The sequence below is a fragment of the Rousettus aegyptiacus genome, unplaced genomic scaffold (assembly GCF_014176215.1).
Source record: "Rousettus aegyptiacus isolate mRouAeg1 unplaced genomic scaffold, mRouAeg1.p scaffold_m13_p_6, whole genome shotgun sequence".
NCBI lineage: Eukaryota > Metazoa > Chordata > Mammalia > Chiroptera > Pteropodidae > Rousettus > Rousettus aegyptiacus.
The window spans coordinates 34514260-34538216 of record NW_023416309.1 but is presented as its reverse complement, the minus strand read 5'-3'; the positions used below and the strand labels follow the sequence as shown (position 1 = coordinate 34538216).

Sequence of the window (23957 nt, the reverse complement as noted above, 5' to 3'; positions counted from 1 at the left end):
ATACAAGATTGCAAAATATACAAGGGTTTAACCACTAAATTAATTTCTACTCATTATAAATGTATTATAATATTTACACTTAACTCTTTCAAATGAAGACTATTTATAACCTTCAATTTCCACTACTGAGAATGTTCTCCACACCCATTATTACCACAAATATTTTAATAATTTTAAACTTCAAATTCACCATTTAATCACTATAATCCTTAATTACAATAAATATAGAATGGTTATCCCACATAAAGTTCAAGGTAGTAATATACTTCAATTGAGAGTTTTCTGACTCTTTTTAGCCTTAGGTAAACGATTACAGAAGCATTTTAAAACTATACCAATTCCATGGCTGTCAACATATTTTAAAATGTCTGCTTTGTTGCAGAACATGTACTATAAAAATCCTACCTCTAACGGCAATAACAGGCAGACATGTAAGAGGTCAGCTGTCCATGCAGACAAGAGATAAAATGTTCTAAGTAGCAAAATAAAGATGATGCAGAAATGTCTGTTAGGATCTTTTAATAATTTTTTCCCAAAAAGGGGTCCTGCCTCTTTAAAAACTAAGATATATTAAGACAAGATTGAAAAAAAATTTCAAGATATTTTTCAATAATTTTTTTGTACTTAAAAAATTGCAATACATAGCTTATTTAGTTAAGGTGAAGACAAATGCAATGTTAGTAGTTTTGAAGACAAAAGATTTAGCTCATAAAAAAGATCCTATCATTTTACACTTAAGCTTCTCTGATAAGAATAAGAATGCTTGCAATCATCCTCTCTCCCCATTAACATATGAGCTTTCCTAGAGAACACTGTAGATTTTCCATTTGTAAATTTATCTGAGCCAGTATTGCAGAAATGATTTAAATTTTCAGCCTAGATTGCTCTTAGAATAATAAAAATAATCCTTAAGTTTAGTGTATTTTGTGTGAAAATTTAGTGTATTTTGTGTGACATATAGTTTAGAAAGGCTCGATGATAATCAACAATTAAAAACAATAAGTATATGAAAGCCAACACAGCTTAATTTAGCTGGCATTTTTAAGGAATAAAGGATTCAAAATAAGTTTTTGTTTTTTTTAAGAAAATGATAACTTTTGCTTTAAGAATCAAAAACTTTTTTTTAAATCTTAAGCATTTTTGATGGAATTTTAAACTGTAACATAATACTTCCCTCGTCTTTTTATATTTTGAGGATACTAAATATTATTTGAACTTTTCTTAATTTCTGGATCACCATTAAGAACATTTCTATATATACAAATATTAAATCCTTATGTTGTATATCTAAAATTAATATGTCAAATTGTATACCTCATTAAAAAAAACCCTTATAGAAAGTTACAAAAAAAGAAAAAAAAACACTTTTTATTCTATGCAACAAATTTCCAGGACTGCTATGGTATTACGAGCTGTTTTCTATTACATTCAATAGCTCAGAATGCTGTGTCGAGTTCTTGTGCCTAGCTTTTATAATTTTTCTGCCTTTTTTCTTGAAGTTTTACTATAAATTCTTACTTCCTGTTCTCTCACTCATCTCTTATTAATATGCTCTCTTTTAATATTCTTGAGCTACTAAGTAATCAATTACTAGAATTGTGCCTAAAATAAGAGCAAATGCAGCCTGAGCAAGGGCCCCTCCCACAAATAAGGTGAATGAATTTTATATATACTTTTGACCATAAAGCTTGTACCTTTTGAGTATAAGTAACCTTTGGTTACTGAGAAGTACATCATTTATCTCTCTTATTTCTTGGTTCTTTGCTAGGTACTAAGTAGTTATGCCTATTAGGTGACTACACTTACTTTCTCAGGGCTCCCATTTCCAGAAAACTAAGCTTTATTGAGCAAATCTAGCCATATTTTTTATTATTTAGTATAATTTATTCATATCACTGTCTTTTCATATAATGAAAAGTGGCAAAATTTCATGCTGTGACAAACTCATCAATATCTCCGATAACTGAGCTGCTTTTCTCTACTACCATTAAATCTTAATGGAAAAATAATAAGCAAAATTATAATATAATAGTCTATTAAAAGTAAAGGTGTTTTTTAATTTAAAAAATCCTTCTTAAGGACCAAGCAGCATGTTGTTGGCTATTCTGGCCACATTCCTACGCGCTGTTTCCAGGTAACAGTTAACTATGAATCCCTAGTGGTTTTCAACTAAGGCTGTAAATGTTAGCTCACTTCCACCATTCCCACACATACATACATATATACACAAAAATAAGAACTTCCTATAACACAGGGAAACTTACTTTATATATAAGATATAAAAACCAGCTCAATTTCAATGGTATTTGCAATTATTATCTACTTAACCTCCCCCAATTTTTCTATACTGAAAATAGTCTGACATTTTTCTTCTCCATCAGTTACTATTTAAGATACTATAGTTAAACTCCGTTGCTTGGTATTAAACCAAAGAGCTTGGTCAAAATTATAATAGTACCATAAATTTACAGTTTACCATAATAGTGCCATAAATAGCACTTTACAGTTTACAAAGCACTTTCTTATACACCATTTGCTTTCATCATCACGATAACTTACATTAGTAAACAGGCATAAACTCTTACAGTTAGAAGAGACATCTCCTTTGAAATACCTCCACAGTCCCCTGAAGGCTCAGTTTAAAAGTCTCCCAGTCCTTCATTTTGTAATAGTAGAAACAGAAGAAATAAAAATGAAGTGACTTGCCCAGGATCACATAGCTAATTCAAACCTCATGGCATTCAATCTGCTGATCCAGAATCTGATTAAGTATTCAGCCTCCTATCTTTTACTCATCTCTCACAAGAACCTAACCAATATGGAAGTGAAACTCACTAGTTGAGACGTCTCAGGGCTTTTTCTCAAATGATTTTAGGGATAGGAGGCAATTTAGTAGTCTAATAATCACCTGTAATTATATGCTATTCAATCTTTAATAGCTTCATATTTTTTCCTTTACATCTTTAAAACGCAAATGCAAGCAATCCTGTTTTCTACCTTCACAAATATTTTGAGTCTGAATCTGTCTCTATCTTCAAGCTATTACTTCTTGCCTTGATTACTAAAACACACTCCTGTCCGGTCTCCCTGCTTTTTGTGTGTCACCTCTCTATCCACTTTTCCCAGTATGATTTATGTAAGGTGTACATGTGATTTGTACCACTTCACAGCTTAACATCTTTCAATGGTTCCCCGTCACCTTCATAATAAAGCAAGACAATTAAGATCCTTTATAATCTGGCCTTTGTCCATCTCTCTAGCCTCATCTTTTATCATCACCCTAGGGGCACCTTAAGCTTTTTCCCTTCCAAACTACCTGCACTTCCTTACATATGCCAGTCTCTTTCCATTGTACCTTTAATTCTTCTACCTAGAGCATCTTTCCTCTTCTTCTTTTCCATTGGATAACTCTTATCCTTCCATTAAATCATCATCTTCTGTGGAAGACTTCCAGGCTGAATTAGGTCTCTCCTCTGCTCTCATCTCAACTTCCTGGCCTAACTATACTACCCATTTTGTTTTCTTATAATTGTTCAAGCCAAACCATGAACTCCCTGAGAGGAGGAAATATACTTGTTTTTTACATCTCTATCACGTAGTACAATACCTAATGTGTAATGAGTAGTCAATAAAATTTCGTGAATGAAGAAAAACTGAATAAATAAATTCTAAGAGGAAACTGATATATTTAGTTGGCTTGTTGATTACATCTAGAATGATGCTGCCCAACAGAAGTTTTTTGCAATAATGGTAATGTTCTATATCTGTGATAAACTAAATTTTTAGCTTTAACTTTAATTAATTTAAATGTTAATAGCCAAATATGGACAGTGTAAATCTAAAACATTCTATGCATATTTAGTATATTTATTTCAAAATAATTAATAGTGTATCAGGATACCCTTAATGTTGTTTCCTTTGAAGAAAACTAAATTATGAATTGTTCTACTAAACAAGAATCTTGTGGAAAAGTAGATAATTTCTTTTTCTTTTATACACCCCATAACTCAGTGTACAGAATATGTTCAATAAATTCACTGAATAAATGAATAGTAATGCAAATAATTCATTTCTACCACTCTTCTCTAATGGATCAATAATTCTGGAGGTAGGTTTTAATCTTTGATGTTTTTAAAAATTTGAACACTAATTTTTTAGAATCCCTTTAAGTATTGTCTTCAGATTCCTCTTTGCTCAACCAGATTCTCATTTTTATATGATTTATCATATTCTGGGGTTTCTTCATTCTCTTCTCTTGATCATCCTTTTATTATCTTCACTTAATAATGCCTACTTCCTTCTTTTGATATCTCTGTCTTTGTCATTTAGCCATGGAATTAAGGGTATTTTTTAGAAACACACTGATCCTGGCCTTCCGATAAGATATTTAAAAGTAGTTTCCAGGCTTTCTAATGTTTTCTGTTTGTTCTGTTTTCAAAGAAAGCTCATCTAAATCTTTGTGTTTTTTTCCCTCCTAATGCCTTTTTAAAAACAAAAATAACTTCATAACATATTTATTTCTTATTTTCTGCTGCATATGGAACTTTATAAATTATTCCATGTTTAAAAATACTCTAAAATAAAGACTAGAAAGGGAGGTATCTGATCTTACTAAGTCTTTAGTAACAATAGAGTAAAACTTTGTTATATCCCCCTAACTAAGAAGACAAGTCTAAACTAATTTAGATAAAAATGAAAACAAAAACTAACACATATGTGTGAGCTATGATTGTAATGAACAAAAAAGTCTTCCAAATTGGAAATCTATGAAATTTAAGAGAAAAAAGACTATCTCTAGGTAATTTATTTGTATATGACAAATTTTCCTAAAAAGTAGAAAAATAGGGCCTTACTGTCCTCAGGAGCTATATATAGGGTTTGGTACAGCAAGCAACAAAGATTGCTAAGAATTCAGGCTGCATATGTACATATTCTAGCACGAAATTATAAACTTTGCCTTAAAATTAAATGCAGAAGAAATAAATCCTAGAACAATTTAATCCTAGGCAGACAGTTATCTTTATTGTAAGGTAAAGAATGGGTATTATCTGGAAAACATTTACACATTGTCAGGGGGTAGGGGAAGGGGAGAAGGAGTGTCCAAGGAGTCAAAAAAGGCTGACAAAAGATTGAAAGAGAGGGTAAAGGGGCTAGACTAAAGTCTCAAGACTGTGGGTGTCAAGGCAGGGGATTATAAAATGGAATTATTTTGTAACTAAATAAATGACTGAATATAAATGCAAAATAGTCAGCATACTGAACAGACTTCTGATCATTCTTTTCCTGCTAGAACTGAAGACTTAAAGTAGCTTGTTAGAACTCAAATTTTTGGCTAGGTAAAGAAAGTATCCTATATTTACCAGATGTGTCATTAGAAGGGATGACTAAGAGCACCATCTAGTGGTATTTTTGGTGGTGAAGAAGAACTTCCAGGAACTTAGAATTTTTGGCTCTTAGACTTGCATTCTGTTATATGTAGTTGGCAGTAGTGGGATGCAAGCCTCTTGGATCCACCAACCCTCTCTATTCATCACTTTACCTTTATATAAAGTAGTATCTAGTCCTCTTCCCCTTCTGAGAATTAAACATGGGCAAAGTAGTCTCAATCTGATACTTTAAATGCCATTAAAACCAGGAATAAATTCAGATAGCTAAACAGTATAATAGCATCCAGCTTACTTTTAAAAAAGACTTTTAAATATTCTTCTTATATAATCCACATGGTTTTCCCTAGATCCTTTTATTTTGGGATTTGGGTCGTTTCCAAGGCTAGAATTAGAGGCCTAATTAGAGGTCACTATCACACCCAGAAAAAAATGTATAAACTTCGTCTTTTTTTTTTTTTTTGAGGTGTATTAAGCCTTTATCTAAAATGAATAAAGATCAAGGCCTTCATGCCTAGAGATCCCCCAATTCCTCAATAACTCATCATTTAAACAGGTACCAATACTCTTCAATCTGGAGCTTTCTAATGCCTATAGATTTAAGATGTTAAACTTTTAGGAGCCAATTACCTCATTTAGGTATTTCTATTAAAATTCATGAAAAAGTACATTCTAAACCTATTCTGAGTACTTCAAATCTGTCTGATTATCTGATGTTTTGGAAATATTCCATATTTTGTTAGTGATGTGAAGAATTTGAGATACTGTTACAGGAACTTAAAAGAAGACATTGATCTTTTCTACTACACAGCTGTGTTAGTAAGGTACCTATATTGTGGCCCAATACATAACAGGTGTTTAATAAATATAAGAAACACACATACACAGATTTAGAACATCAGCTTCATGCCAACCTTGGCAAATGCTCCCTCATCTAGGAAGTGATTGCTCTTGAACTTAGAACTATAATAGGATCAAAGGTTCAGTGCTCCTTTAAGAGGCGCTATATCTGCAATTCCAAAGTATGTATTCCTTGATGACTTCCTAAATTCTCCAACCACACAGCTATAGTAGTATAATGTTTTTAATCAAGTTAACCGAAAGTATCCATTCATTCATGCACAGATTCTACTTAATATTCTCAACCTATATTTTTATCTATATTAGGCCTGCTACTTATACTTTCTCACAGTACCATATAATTTCCTTTTACAGAATTTAACCAATTTATAATTACATTTATTAGTGTAGTTATTTAACGACTGTCTCCCTACTAGGCTTAAACCCCACAAGGGTTAGGATATTTTCTGTTTTGTTTACTACTGTATCCCCTAAATGCCAAGCACATAGTAGATATGAAGGAATTAATTTATGTATGATTCCAAAGCCTCGCATACTTCGTTGCCTTAAATTTTGCTGCTTCTGAATCTTAGAACTAAGATATATCTTGGAAATTATCAATTCCAAATACCATATTCCAAGGAAAAATTGAGGCCTCTAGATTGTTGAATTCTTTGTCCAAAGCCATTTGCCCAATATACAGGCAGAGCCAGGACTGGAACCATGGTCTCAACTTCCTGACGTGTACTCAGACTATCTGAAGACTGATTTGAAAGCACAGTTTAAAAAAATTTTTATATAAGTTTATATGATTCCACATTCCTAAATTCAGACATTCAATCAAGTTTGGCCTAGTATAGGTTTAAAAAAAAAAAAAAGAAAAAGATCCAAATAAAACTGACCAAAAAGAGAAGCAAAAATAATCCCATAAGAAAACATTAAAGAAACTATGACAGTTTAGCTCAAAACAGATGAAATTTAAGGGTCATTTAAACATAGTCATCAATGTAAAGAAATTTTATAAATGATTCATTACGTCTATATCAAGAAGTTAAAAGGTTTTTAAAGTACAACAGTATCAACTGGCCTTTACTTTTTGACAGAAAAGGCAGAACTCTGGAAGAAACGAATGTAGATTATAGAGACTTCCTGATTTGTTAATTTGCTCATTTATTTAACAAATACTTTGAGCATAGAATTTTGCAGGGTGTCTAAAATTATAAATTCTATCTTGAATTTAACTGTCTGCTCTGCATGGTTACATCTCATCTATCCCTCTTCTCCCTTTTTCTCTCTCTTCACACCTCACCTCTCTAGGCCTCTTCCATTGTGATTCTCTGATTCGAACCATTTTAATCATATCAATTTTATCTTTACTTACTCACTAATTTTATGTATTCCCTTCTCCAAAATGTTTAGAATTCATCCTAGTGTCTTCATTTCCACCACCTGAAGTCAAGATATTTTTATCCTTCACATGAAAAAGTTCAATAGTTTTTAACACAGATCTTGCTACTTTCTGTATCTCCCTCCTTTCATTTCAATTTCCACAAGACCCAGAGTTAACCTTCTTTTATGATAGAGATTTCATCATGTCATGGTCTCAATTAAAAAGCTTCAGTGGATCTCTATTGCTTATTAAATAAAGTCCAAGCATTCCTAAGTCTTTTTTCAAAAACATCTTTCATGCATCTTGTAGCCTAGTCACACAAGACTAAAGATTTCCTAAGCATTTTATCATTGTAGTACGTTTGCCTATGCCATTCCCTGTCTTCAGAATGTCTTTTCAGCTTTAGATGCAATCTTACTTATCCCAGTTCAAAGTCAATCTTCTCAACACCATGGCATGTAGAAATAATTGCTCCCTCTCTATAAGTAATATATACTTCTATAAAAAAATTGTTATGGTCTATTATGGTTATTTACAGCTGTCTCCTCCTCAACCAAATGGATTGAAATCTTTGAACTCTGATTTATCTTTGATTTCCCAGTATGTAACAGGTAATAGGTTCTCATTAAACATTTGTATAAATGAATCTTCCCATAAATCAGTTGACTTTACACGGAACATAATTCGGTTACAGACTGAAATTTTAGTTCAAGTTAGTTTAACTCACAACTATGTTTGTCACAAGAAATACCAGGGAAAAGGGCAACAACACATTGTTTGAAAAAACAAGTGAGCACATAGATGGGTCAGTGCTAATTTTTTCATCACCAGAAAAATAAACCAAGACAAATGAAAACTAAAAGCATATTGCTGAATGATATGAGGAACTAAATTATTTCTGACTTCCCATCGCTGCAACTTCAGCCAGATGTGCTATCTGTTTCTATCTGTGAACTGACATTCTGTTGCCTGGGAAATACATGTATAATGTTTTTACAAAGTAAGAAGAAGGAAAAAGAAACATTCTGCTTTCTAGTCAAACCAGATTAAAGGAAAATCTAACTCAGAATAAAAGGCATTCTTCTTGATGCTTTTATTTCACACTCGTCTTCAATTGCTTAAATTCTTTGACTTAATCCTTTCTTGAGTTGTCCAGAATCTTCGGTAGATCATGATCTCTAGTTCCTGATCCCTGCCACTCAACTTCCTTGGACTCTGGATCTCTTGCTAGAGTAAACAGACTAGTAGGATTTTATGTTAATCCCAAGAACCAGTCACAGACTTTTAAATAATGGTTTCTAAGCCTCTTGAGGGAGAAAGTAATTACTATGAGTCTATACGGGTTTATCAGAGCAGTATAATTTTTTTCTTTGAAAGAGTAATTAGACTGGTAGATGAGGAAAATTCAATGGTCATTATTATCCTTATATGCCAGTAAGACATCTAACAAAGTTGCTCATAACTGAGCAAAATTGTGAATTAAGAGTCTTTTAGGGAATTAGTAACTGACTAAAAAACTTAAGATACTCATAAAATTCTGAACAATGGATCTAAATCCATATGAAGGAGAAGTCTAGGTAATGTTGTGGTTCTCAAACTTTACTGTGCATGAGAATCACCTGGAGGGCCTTCTGAAAGAGAAATTGCTGGGTCTTGTGCTGAGTTCCCAATTCAGCAGGTGAGGCCTAAGAATTGCATTTCTAACAAGTTCCCAGATAATACTGCTGCTGCTCATCTGGGGACCACGTTTTGAGGACCTTCGATATACTGTATCTCAGGTTACAGACATCAGGTTTTGTTCAACATTTTGCTAATGACCTTGTTAAATATGTAAAAAGCATGATTATAAATCTGCAGATGACATTAAATTTTGATATAAAAAGATCTCGATAGGCTAGTTATGTGACAAATCTTATAAATAAAATTTAATAGGGATAATCTTAAAATTCTAAAATAAAAAGTAATATACAAGTACAGGATAAAAAAAGAACCAGAGCTCAACAATAAAAAAAAAAAAAAGTAAGATACAGAGATTTTAGAACATTATGGTTTTAATGACTTGAGAGTATACTCTGGCAACCGAAAAAGGTAATAACAGTCTGGGCTTTACAAATAAAAGACAGAATATGGAAGAATAGTATTTGATAGTCCAACTATATATTACACTGGTCCATGCACACCAAAGTATGTCTGTATTCAACTCTGGGTATCAGACATTAAACAGAAGGTAGTCAAACCAGTTGTTCAGAATTTTGGATCTAAAATCATACCATAAGAACAGTAAGAGAAATTGTTGATTTCCATCCTTCAGAGGATTCAGAAGTCTATAAGAGCAGTTTTCATATAATTGGCTTATGGATGAGGATTTGTTTTTTCTGATGACTCTATAAAGAACTGACAAATACAGTTATCAGACTGCTTACTACACATGGCTGTCCAGCTAAGGAGAGGAGGGAGAAAGGGAGGGCTGAAATCTAGCTCCATTTCACTTGATAAGATATGCCTTTGTGGGGAAAATGGGTAAACTTTTTCTAATTTATATAAAGGGGACAACTCTGAAGGACCTTTTCCTTTTAGTGGTGATACATTTTCTAATTTGCACAAAGGAACAATATGGACTTGTGGTAACTCTAGCTTTAAGGTAGAACCAGGTCCACCAAGAGAAGTTTAGAGAAAGTGATTTCAGCTCAATGTAAGAAATAAGTAAGAGTGATGTATTATATGGAAACACATCTTCTACAGAGCAGTTAATCCCAAAAACTGGATGTTCAAGAATAGCTGGACAACAACTTGGCAGGGTTATTTTGGAGAGGATTTCAAGGTAGACAGAGGAATGTGTGTGTGTGTGCATGCACGCGTATCATCAGGTGGGTGGTGAAACTCAATGAACTTTTAGCTTCTGGAATTCTACATCGTAACTACCTGCTTATCTTCTCCATATCCCTATTGATTTCTATGGTATCCAGAGCCCTTCTCTTCACAAATTTACCATGCATTCTGGTCTTCCTCCTACCTAGACTAATTCTTCTTCTTGTCTCCCTTTCTTCTTTTTTCCCTGCCCCAATATGTAGAAAGCATATATACTGCATTAATATTAATAAAGTAAGCTTTATTTTTCTTAGGATTGTTTTTTCTATATTTAAAAAACAAAAACAAAACTTAAAGAGGATTAAAACTTAAAATTATTTTTAAATGCTCATTAGAAAAAGCTAAGTTTCATTTTTAAGTGATGTATCAATTATTAAAAGTCATGAGTTGAAGGGTAGATGATCTTTTTACACCAGGAAGATAGTGGAATAAATATGAAAGATGTAATGTTGATGCATGATACTGTATTAAGTAATACATGATATTAAGCATTAAGGAGCAGAGCCATAGGCACAATCTTAAAAGAAGCTGAGTTATTGTCTGTGGTTTGTTTTTGAGTCCTGGTCTCTCCCTTTCCATATATATATATAGTGCCAGAACCATGGTTCCCATTAGGTTAGGTCTCATCCCTCTAGTACCTGACCTCGGGCTTCCTTAACTGAGTCACACCTCATATTTAGAAACTTTCTTGGTCTCTCTTCCAAGAGGTCAGTCCCTCAAGAAAACACCAGAATTTGAAAAGAAGCCTTCAGTAACTAAAGATAGAAGCTGTCTTATAGCAGGACAGAGAGGCAAAGGTTTTAGTTTTTATGTGCATTTCTCTTAGTATAGTGAGGCTAGCCCTTTACAGAGAGAGGTAATAGAACAAAGAGAAGATCTAGACACCTAAAGTTGCCTAACCAAAAAGTAATTTCCATTTTTGAACAAAAAATCTAATTGAGAAGATACAGCCAAATGCCAATAAACAGTTTAATCCCCTAATTATCTGAATCCACGTTAAAGATGCAATAATAGAAAATGGCTTTACCAATATTTCTGTAAGATATTTATAGAATATCTTACAGAAATATTGGGAATGATCTTATAGAACAACTTTTAAAGAACTTGAAGAAATCAGTTTCGAATCATTTGTAGAACAGAATAACAATTTGAGCTTGGAAACTTGTAAAAGAAAAAAAATTTTTTTTGTAAATATTTTCGTAAATATAAAATAAATATCATTATGTAAATATTAGTTTTTATTTTGAGAAAGAAATAAAATGAAGGTTTTCTAATTACAGATAATTAGAAAAGCTTTCCTATTATCTTCCCCAGTTCTTCCTCTTCCCCAGGGAAAAACTATCTTTTGCTTTGCAGATAAGTATTTCTTTTTTGAGGGAAACAGGATTTCAAAAACTTTGGATTAATTTTTTGTGCATAATAATTAATTCTGATCAAAGAACCTACATAACTATTCTTTTTAATATCAATTATGTTTTCTTTTTCTAGAAGAATGCCTTATATACAGTGGGCAAACAAATATTTGGTATTTGGGGGAAAAAATTCTGTCACTCCTGCTTCAGTTGCAAGCTGCTGACATTTAATTTTTTAAATGTCTTTTACAGAAGAATTTCTTATTGCAAAATTTGCCTCAGACAAATATTTTATAATCCTTCTGTATCCCACTGATTTTCAATTTATTAACAGAGGTGCCTGACTGAATTGTCAACCAGGGATTTTCATCATTTAATCGGTGGTATGCCGTTTATCTGAAAGCGCTTAAAAATTGCTCTGTATGCTCAGGTCCTATATTTAAAAAGTCACAATTTAAGACTGATAAAACCCACACTCAGAAGCACATATAACAAGGCTAGTAACCAAACATCACATCCAGTTTTGAAGCTGAATGGCAAATGTCAACATTATAGAATCTGCTAACCTTATTACCTAAAGAAAATAAAGTGGAAAAAATGGCAAAGGTAAAGACTTAAGAAATTCTTTAGGGAAGAGAATAAAAAATTCAGAATATATAAAAAAGCTTCATTTGGAATGCAGGGTTCTAAGATCATCCTTTTAGAAAATATCTAAAAAGTTACTTACAGGGAAAGTAAGAATGACAAACATGGAATGATTCCATTTATGACAAACATTTGGGGAGTCCTGGCAAGAATGACCAGAAGAAGAAATAAGGGGGAAAATGAACCATCTTTTTAATGATCCCGGTCTGGAATGCCACTTCGGTGCCTCTCTAGAGGCCCTAAATGTGAAGCTAAAATATTTATCTCTTCCTGGAGGCAAGTTGCTTCTAAGGCTGCTGAAAGTTTAGCTCAATCAGGCCTCTTCCTTCCTTTCTTAACTGTCCCACTATATACCTTTTTTCCCTATATAATTTAAATATAGATTCCTAGAAATGCATGAGATTTAACCAACAAAGTACTTACATTCACACTGTATGACATCTAAGTTAAACTGCTGAACAGCTCCCATGCTTATCTGTTTTAACTCATTGTCCAGTAACATCTGCATTAAGGATGTTGACAGATGCTGGCAGGCAGACATGCAAGCAGTCTGGGCAACTTTCCCCTGTTTAAAACAAATATCCAAACCAAAAAATAACTAAACAAAGAAAGAAACATAGAAATACCTCACAGAGTATCAGAAAAATTATATATACATACATATACATATATACACACTAATATGTACACTTGGCAATCTTTTGTTGCTTTTGGGGGGGTACAATGGTGATTATTGGCCTTTCTGTTTTTATAATCTGAGTGGCTATAAACTTTTAGCATAGGGAATTAAAATTAATATTCTTGTTCACTTGTCCTTCTCAGGACATAAGTATCATCAAAACTCTAACTGCACACAGGAAAATTAAAATACAAGTAAAAAAGTTAATTATTTCCAAACTCTAGAAATGTCTCAAGTATACTGAAAAACACACATTAAAATATGACATTCAGGACATAAAATAACTGTCATATTGACAGGAAATTTTATTCACATAATATTCTTTAAGCTCTCCTTTATATAATTCACCAAGCCAGAATCAAAATATTAATAAACAGTGTAATTTAAGTTATTACCATTTAAACTGTACCTAAAATTCAAAACAAACTGAGTCATACTTCTTACCTCTAATGACAACATTAGTTTGTAGCATAGCTTTAATTAGCAAGGAAAAAAAAGGCTTTCCTGCCAATATGACTTCAAAATCATCTATAGATCTACATTTAGGTTTAAAAAGTAAGTTTTAAAATCATATAATTTAGAAATATGTAGTTAAGTAAACTACAAGTACTTGTGGTTTTCTTTCACTATACCTATGTCATTACAAAATATATTCTACTATAAAAAGCTCCTAAAAAACTCCTAAACTTTCACTGATAGCCTTAATTAAGGCTATAGTTTCTCAATAATGATAAAAATGACGACTTTAAATGTTTAGCATTAGATTACATAGCTGAATCATAATACAATATCACTTTTAGCATAAACTGTTTCTTTAAGCAGGTTTTTTATTTCAACTAGAAGTTTAAAATAGTATAAAAACTCTTTTAAAGTTTTCCAGTAAAATACTGCTCCTAAGATGGCTATCTCTAACCCACTATTATATAATAGGATTCGGATATCATGAACATGGTTAGAAATAATGACTTTTGAAAAATGTACCATGTTTTGCTTCATTTGCATTAACAAATATTAACCCAATGATTTTTGATAATTGTTTTTCTTTCCTACTTATCACAAAGGCCAAGAAAGCTATAAAATAATGAAAAACATCTCGCAAACATAAATTCTACATATATTGGTATAAAAATGTTTACAGTTGATGTGTTAGAAAAGTATGAAAGAATATTTTCATAATATTTACTAGAACTACATTTGTTCTTTAAATTATACATTTAAAGTTAGACTAGAAATAAGCAACCTTTATGAATGAATCTTTAGCATTTAGACATTATGCACAGTGAAAAACTGCATATGCAAAATGGAATGTCAATTTTTCAATCAAAATCTTTAGAGATAAAAGCCGATGCAAACAATAAATTTGACAGATACTGATGAACTGCCAAAAAGGAATGTAACAAGCAATGCAAAACCCAGCATGCTTCAAGATCCCCCAAACCCAAGAGGCATTAGTCTGGGAGACATGCAGCTTCATTACCCAAGCAGAATAATATCAATATGAATGGGAGGGGGGGGAAAAGCAGAAAAAGGGGAAATCAATGGCATGTAATTTAATTACAATGTAATAGGCTTGAGACTTCTTAATGGAAATGTCATTTTGACCTAATGGAACAACTAGTGTATTTTAGTTTAATGTAGTTCTCTATCCAATCAGCTCCATATCCTACTTATGTTGCCACTATAATAAACTACCTACAAAATCAGATTAATAAGTTGCCAAAACAAAATTACTATTATATTCATTTCATAAACAAACACACTGCACAATATCAATGGTCTTATTTTAAGGTGATCTCCAAGATTTAACATGGATTTAATACCTTATTTTTAGGTGATTGCTAAGATTTAACTTATTTTAAAGTGATCTCTAAGATTTAACGTGACTATGCAGCAATAGCACTGGAGCCAAAAATGATGATAAGAGTACAGAAATACAGACTATTCCATAAACCAGCTGGAAACAGGTAATGAAAACACAAATATACAACACAAATATACAGGAGCTCATGTGCATGCAACCATACACACAGACACATATATGAATTTAGTTTTTTGTTTAAATCATATATGTAACAATAAAATACTAATACTAAATTTATTTTTCTTATGCATATTAAATATAGCCTTAATACTCTTAAGGACATAAGTTTAAAATATTTGTAAAATATTTTATAAATCTTTAAATGAAATAAATTTTTTATATCTCAAAATTGAAGTATCAAAAAGGTTCAGATTCTTAAATTTTTAAAGTTATAGTTTATAAAATTATACGTTTTTAAATGTAGACTTTCTAATTATAAAATGTACATGAATATTCTTAAATTTAAACTACTACTTATTTTTAAAAAGAAAAATTTTAATGTTCCAAAAATTTGCACACCCAAAAAACATTTTTGGCAATTCATTTCTGATGCCTATAGATAGCCCTTGGTTCTCTGGTATAATCTAAACACTCTTTTCTGAACAATATTATTGCTATTATTGTTCGTGCTCTAATAATATATCATTTTTTAGAATAAAAATAACTTAAGTACTTCTACAATTATCATAAAAACTAGATTTTTTCACTAGAGATACTCTGGACTTTAACATTTTAACAAACAAAACCAAAATAACTAAACAAAGTGAGAAAAGATAGCATATTTAATAAATTTAAGCCCCTACAAATTTCTGCTGCCCTCAACTGAAAAATTGCAACTATTAACATTTTCTTTCCCCTTAACAACACAAAGTTCAATAAATAAGTAAAAACACCTGCCAAACTTTTAAAGGTAACTACTTTACTCTAACATTTTGCTGAAAAACAACTTGCAAAGAGAGAACACCCTTAGACAAACTTCTTATATTTCAAAGGAACTTGTAAAAGAGAATCTGCTGACATATTAGATCCTTTTTGCATTACCCAAAAGCTTTTCTTCTAAGAACAATTGTGGTAAAGAGACATTTGGCTCCTAGGAAATTCCCAAAGGGTCAGCCATATGCATCCTTCCATGGCACCTTCACAGTACTGCTTTCTAGATCCATGTCTCAAAAGCAGCTTTCATCATTTACTTGTGTGTCAGTCAATATGATTTATGGACTGCATTCAACAAAGTCAAAGCATATAGAATGAGAAATATGACTACAATCTGCTAATTTGTTTTGTATTGAGCCACTTAAGAGTCAAAGACCTGATGTCAGACCCAGACCAGCAACACAATTAACCAGTCGGTGACAGATTCATCCATCCTCCCTGCCAGGCTATGCCAATCAAAGACAGCATAAGGCGACATTTGGTGAAATCAGTAAGAAAACTCATTCTCTAAGTAACCTATGTGAGACCTTGATTGACACGTTTTGAATTTAGTTTGTGGAACACAGACACTCTTTACCAATAGTCCCTCACTGCAAGCTGTGAAATAAGGCTTTTAATGCCAATCATTGGAACAATAAATCACAAACCACCAACCCTCGGTTTAAAAAGAATCAAGAAAACACATCTGTTTGTATGTCAAACCAAATTTCCAAAATAATTTACTATTACAGATTAGGCTAAGGATACTCTATTTCCTTTGAAACATCATAAAATGACATGGCAACAAAAATATAACACATTTTATTAGATTATGGTTCAAAACTATTTTGGTTTCAAAGTAATATTTTGATATATCTACTCTAATAGTAGGAGAAATGCAGAATGTTAAAAACTAATTTGACACATTTAAATTTTCATTTGAAGTTTTCATTTGTCTCGCCATTCTCTTATTTCAAAGATCTAATAAAAAAAAAAAGGCAGGTTTGATTTCAACAGTAATTATTTGAAAGCAATGCTGCTTTCATTCTCTCAAGTACACTTAACATAAAAATATGCTTTTGAAATCACAACCATTCTTTCTGTATGCGTCTAGCTTCCTTAATGATCCCAAGAGAGCCCATTTTCCTTTATTTCTATCCCCAGAAACGGTAGACTTTGCACAATAAACTACCTTTTTATTTAAGTGAAAAGGAATATATATACTCAGAAATACTGTGTTGTATTTATTATTCTTTATATTGACAGCAGGTTTTGTTTTAAAAAGTTATGTAATTCTTGCCAGAAAAAAAAGTGTAAACTGAAATAAAATTGTGGTCAATTTGAAATTTAAATCTAACATTGGTAAGTAAATTAATTAATTTTGATTCTGTATGGCTGTTTAAAGTTATTTATTACTTTTTTTAAGTTAACTTAAAGCAGTAGAATGTTGCTAAAGATTTCAAACTCACTGCCTCTCAGTTTGCTATAAAAATTTCAGTTATGAGACTGTGAAATAGTCTCTTCAGAGGAAAGGCAAATGAGGAAGGAAAGTATTTTAATGACTCAGTCAGACTCCTAAAGAACCACAATTTATATCCTTTGAAAACACACAGACCAAAAGAGTGAGGACTTTCATCAAAGGTGGAGTAAACACTAAAATTAGATATAAATTCTTAATTAAATATAAAAAGATGCCTAGTTAAAAAGTAGACATTTTAATTTAAGAAATTTATTATTCTTTCTTCTATTTTACAGAAGACTCACTAAAGTTTTATTATATGAAACTACATCTTGCTCTAATGTAAAGAATGTTATTAAATCAGGAAAAAAACATATCTAAAACATTTGTATAAAATGTGAAAATTGCCCCAAGATTATTTCAAAATACACAAAGATTCCTCTATCTAATAAGATAGGTCTTAATCATTTTTCAGCTGAACACTTTGCATAACACTGAAACGTATAACACTGAAATGTCTCAGATTCCCAATAGAGAAGGGATGAGTTATACGGTTTAAATATCAAGATGAATTCCTTTAGTGAGTTTTAATAATAACTTTAACACCATCTTGAAGACAGATTTTTGAGATTATGCCCAAAAAATTCATAGGCCTATAAAAATATACTCACTTGTAACACCCTCAACATTCTCCAAAATACTTCTTTTGCACTTTGATATTTCTCTCATACTCTTTCTGTCCCCATCTAATTAGCTCTAGCTCCAAAAGAACTGGTTATCACATCAGTTAACCACGATACCCACAGTCAATTATGAATTTCCATTCTCCCTTTTTAGGCTTTCTCCAATAATTCCTCATCATAAGGATATGAGACAGTAACATAAATGCTTGCTCTTGGGACTAACAGACATGGAGGGATAGACACACACAGACACACACACACACAGACACAGACACACACACACACACACACACACACACGGATTAAATAGAACACAATTAATTATCTTAAAGTTGGGGGGAAAATATTCTCCAAGCTGGGAAAGCTTCAGGACTCCTACAATATTGGTATATTTCTATTTCATTCAAAACTTTCTTATCCCAACCAAAAGGCTCAACAAATTTTGGTGGCATTTTCTTTTTTTTTTAAACAATCTTTTGAACATGGCCTTAGATGACGTACAATACCAGGTTTTTGGCTTTATGCAAGTTATCATTGTTGCTGTCGCAAGAGTTGCATGACTATCATTGAATTAATTTTAATAGGCAGAAGGAGAATGCTAGGACAAGCAAAGCAGTAAAAGTCTAGAAGAGGTCAAGGTTTTGAAGAAATGCCTCTGCTTCCAAGCTACTGTTAATATCAGAAATCTAGATAAAATGCTGAAAGCTGCATGCACTTTTACCCAGAGTAGCAGGAAAAGGAGTTAGTCTAACTTCTTGGGAGCTGACAAAGATTATTCCTAACTCTTAAATCTACTTGGCAACAGCAAATTGGGCAGTCAGGCAGGCATCTGTTTAAACTGGGAATTGGTAAAATATTAAGGCCCTATAACTTCTCTCACTTGGCAAATGTAAGAAAAGCAAGGGAAGTTAAAAATGAGCTATAATTTTCTGTGTGGTGACTATGTACAATGGCTAAGCCACAGAATTAAGACTGAAAAACTGAAGCATCCCAGGAATTATTATTAAAGCAACAGCTCCGTGCCAGTAGTCATCCTCATTGCTTTACATAAGCATTTAGCTCAGAGTATCAAGACTATATAATCATTAAAATGTACTATTTCACAACCCCATATGACTTAAAATTTGCAAAGAAATTGCCAGAATCACTAATAGGTAAGACAATATAAGTGGTTTCCACATGATCATTAGTAAAATGTACAAATGTTACCAAGCTAACCGACTCTATCTTAATATATATAAATACGTGGCTGAAGTTACATGACACGGCAGTATTCTCAAATTTAGGAATACCGAGAGTTTTGGGGTATATGCATACAGAATTCAACAGACAGTTTCACTGGACTAAATCCTAGATTACGGGAATAGGATTGGGTAGATACTATTAGAGTCACTTCTAGTTGAGGTAGTACTTGGGATGAGACTCTAAAAAGAATAAGGAAAATCTATCAAATGAAGGGAAGATATACATTAAAACAAAACAAAACCTATACAAAATGGGAGGAAAAGATCAAGGTAAGTTATTTACTTACCATTTTTTTCTAGTGACAACCTTGCAAATGATATTCAACAATATTGAGAGTGAAGAATAAGTCCTTACACACATCTACAGTAGTACTTTGCCAACTGCTCTCCTCTTGCTTCCAAAGAATTGACAGAGGCTTTTAATCTCAATGCTACTTTCTATCATACTGATTTCCATAAGAGGCAGAAGGATTTAAAAAAACATGACAGCTTTCCTACAATACCTAAAGTCTGAATGAAAAAAAGTAATTAAAATGTTGCTCATCTTCTAAACTCCACTCTTATATGTAATATTCATCAGATTGTGCTCCTTTGCTGGGATTTTACAAAGTCCAATCTCTTTATTTTTTGTATTATAGTATTTTGCATAAATTTTTCTTATAAGTATATATCAGCATCTTGGCCTGCTGCATTTTCTGTTCTCTCTACCTGATCTGCAAACATCTTGTAATTATGACTGTACCAAGGCTATTCCACCTCTTCCATCAATTCATCCTTTTCTGTTACCGTTTGCTCCATACAAGAGAAGAGAAAAAATGGTTCTTTGGCATCACCAGATCATGGTTTGCATAAAAGACTTCCAACTCCAACATCTTTTCCTACTGACTTTTTTTCTCCTCAGGGGATCTGACCACCTTTTTGGCTGTCTTTATTTGCTCATAATAAAACACAATTCCAATTTAAATAATCCCTTATTCACACATTTTAACTCCTTTTTTTCCTTCCCCAATGTCAACTTTTTCCCATTTAACTTGGGGGGGGGGGAGGAGTATTTTTTATTTTTTTCTATTATGGAACACAGGCTAAAGAGAAGACAGCATTTGCATTCCTAGAACTTCCCCATTCCTATCTGCAAAAACCCAAGTAACTTTCTAAACATGAATTCTGTTGCCATCTGGTAGTAAAACTGCCAGATGGTGCATTTTCATTTGTTTCTAGTACTTAATCTTCCTGTTCAAAATGGTACTTTGCTTATTAAGCCTGTATCGATGATCTTGTCTATTTCATCTATAGCTGTTAAAGAAAAAAATTATAAGACACTTGTAAGTGTGCATATGTTTGAATGTACACTTATGCTGTATCTATACATGTATTTAGTCTATAGGCTCAGAAGAGTCCATTTAAATTATTTCCATTTACATCTCCATGATGTTACTCACAGATCAGGTCTCATAGTTCTCTCCTAATCTACTGACTTCCTACTAAAATTCTCATGCTGTTTCCTCCTAAAAACATCTATTACTACTACTTTTTCCAACTATGCTCTGATTAAAAGCAATTCAAAATACTGTTTTCTACAATCTTTGACAGCAGGGAAATACTTAAGTATGCTATGCTATATACACACATAAGACTTACAATTTGTGAAATTAAATTTCTCACCAATATTTTTCAAGCTAATAGAGACATCAACTTAATAAATACCCAAAAGAATTAAAACTGTAAGATTCATGTATGTTCATTTTCACCTAAAAAGCAAGATTCCCCTTTTGCAATTAACTTTTAGTAGTGAAAATCACTTAATTGTTTTATTACATTAAGAAAAAATAGAAATTCTGTGGCTTTGACCATTTTTAACTTTTTCATTTACATTCTCTCTCAAATTTTTTTAACTCTCTGATGCACTGTCAATGGTTTGCTCTTGTTGATTTTTGTGTACTTGGAACCAATTTATTATGAAACTATGGAAATGGATATCAAAACATGTCACAGAAATACCTCATTTATCATCATAGAAAGAACTATCTCATATAAATAACTTTTTCAAAACACTGGACATTCAAGTGCCAAACCTTTTAAAATTTCTCATACGAAACTAAAATTGATGCCCAAATCTAACTTTGCTTTCTTAAATAGAGGACAAGAAACAATTTATACTTTTTGGAGATAGCAAGGTTAGTATCACTTATGAATATCACTTCTGTATTTTGAATATGTATATGGGTTTAACTGCAGGAAGCTTAATAAGTACTTAAGAATTACTATACTAAATGAGTAAAAAGGTCAAGTGAAAGCCTGTGGATCTCTTCAACGGGACAAGTTGTCGTTAGTGCCAAAAATCTACAGTTATTCTGGTGCTGTCAGGTCTTTTACTGTTTTAATCGCTACTCAATTTACAGTTACATATATAGAATTGTGATTTGAATTATTATATTATTCTTTCATGGAGGTATGTATGAAGGGATAAATATACAAATATTTATAATCAGTATTGATCTCATCTTTACTAAATAACTTTCACATTTTCTAAATTTATGTCTGTAAATAACAGACTGCAAACTTTCTCTTCAAAACTGGAAAGTTTTCTATATTTGACAAATTTCTTGATTCAAAAATTCTGATTTGTGCAGTACACCTTTTATATTCTTCATATATATAAGAAAATGACTTTTGTATAGTCCATTTCTTCACTATTTCTCTCATATTAACTTAAAAAATACTTATCAAGTACTTACTCTGTTTGACATTGTTTAAGTGCTATAGTATAGAAGATATAATGATGAGTAGATATAGTTCCTGACATAAAACAATTAAATTATAATAGGAAAAAGAAGGCAAATTACGAACAACTCCAGTACAAAACAAAATAGAAATAAAACTGTAAATGTGGGACAAAGTATTCACATATGGTTAAGTGGAATTAGCAAATGCTTCATGAAAGAGGAGGTAGCACTAAAGATGGCTTTTGGAAGAAATATGGAATTTTTACAGTTATATATGAAGCCAAGTTAGAAAATGGAAGATAGATAGATTCAGGACACAATGATTTTTCCACTTTGGATGCCCATGGTCAGAAATGTATCTGAAAAGAAGCTGGAATAATTTTTTTTTTTAGCTTGTGGAAGTTTTACTTAATTAGCAAGAGACTCTGAAGTTTCTGAATAGGGAAATAAGATTAGAATGTGCTTTAGAAAGAATAATCGTCACTGGTATGTAGTAGGATGCACTAAAGTGAGGAGAAAATACTGGAAGAATCTAATTAGAAGACAATTACCATATTGACAAAAAAATTTTTATTTTCTTCTATACTTAGCTGTATTTTCTAATTGTTAAGGAAAAAATTATTAGAAACGAGGAGGGACATTTACACATTTGAAAGAGTAAAATCTGCTGATTCCAAGAGTACTAATTTAGGGATATAATAATATTTATTTCACATACTATTCAGACTTCCCTGACATTCGCTAGTTTTATAGTGAATATTTTTCACAATTAATAATTTTTTAAAAGGCTGTATAGTGCAAAAGTATAAAATCCACAGCTAAATAATGAGCTAAAATGTAGGCATAAATACATTAAAATGAAAATACATTAAAATGAAACTAATACTATGAATGGTCTTAAAACAATAACAGAGAAAAGACAAAACTAATATTTGTTAAGAGGGCCTACTTTAGCCAAGCACCATGCCAAGCAACTTTTTTACACATTCTTATAATTTCATCCTATGACAGTCATATGAGAAAAATGGATTATGCCCATTTTGCAGAAGGTACGAGGCTCAGAGAGTTCAAGCAACTTGCCAGGATCCCAGAGACAGTAAATTACAAATCTAAGGTTCAAACATAAGTCTTTCTAACTCTAGAGCCCATTCTATGCTCTCCTCACTTCACTACCCTAGTTCTCATGAACAATAACATATAAATGTGTTTGAACAATAACATATAAATGTGTTTAGCTCTAATTGAATCATAAAACACAAGTTCCTTGGGACAGATAAAACATTTAGGAAGGCAGCTTAATACTTTGGGTAATGGGGAAATACCTTATTATAAATACTGCCTATTTATCATTACTATAAATACTACCTATTATTACTATAAATATTGCCTATTGATTATTATTATAAATACTGCCTATCATTATTATAAATACTGCCTATTTAGCTTGCTGCAAATTCCTATGGCCAGTGGAGAGCCTGGCTTCTCTGCTAGAGCACAGCGAAATGCAGATGAATAGGTTGGTTAAAATGGAAGCAAGAAAGTTCTTTACTTTTTCCATCCCCTGCATAGCCTGGCTGACTCTCTTAAGAGAAAAAGATGAGGGAAATAATATACCAATTCTCTCACTCATCCAACCTTGGAGATAGAGGTATTCGAGTGGACAATTCTGGTGATCCTCCAAACCCTACAGATTTCTACTGCTGTCACAAATGAAGCAGAAAAGTGAAAATGATAAAGTTCTTTCCCTGGGTTCCATCAAAATCATTACTACCCATTTATTTTTATTGTTCTCCTACCTTGTGAGCAGAGGGCAAAATTCTACGGGGTGGATTATAACTTTTCTGGTACCCATATTACTGGGTAATGGGGTCAGCAAATACACATTAAAACTGTCTTTGACAGAGAAAAAAATTCTTT

General features: G+C 32.0%; 1 protein-coding gene across 6 annotated transcripts in view; it reads right to left on the bottom strand.

The window, feature by feature from the left end:
* The window catches only part of EXOC6 (exocyst complex component 6), a 168404-nt gene that overhangs the window by 30078 nt on the left and 114369 nt on the right, over positions 1 to 23957 (bottom strand). For 5 of the 6 annotated variants that reach the window (XM_036222110.1, XM_016151301.2, XM_036222112.1 and 2 more), the window contains exon 19: positions 12903 to 13044. In XM_036222110.1, the coding sequence (XP_036078003.1) occupies positions 12903 to 13044 (142 nt within the window). Of the gene's footprint in view, positions 1 to 12902; positions 13045 to 17715; positions 19828 to 23957 lie in introns of those variants that run through there. The other variant, XM_036222113.1, reaches the window with a different exon arrangement.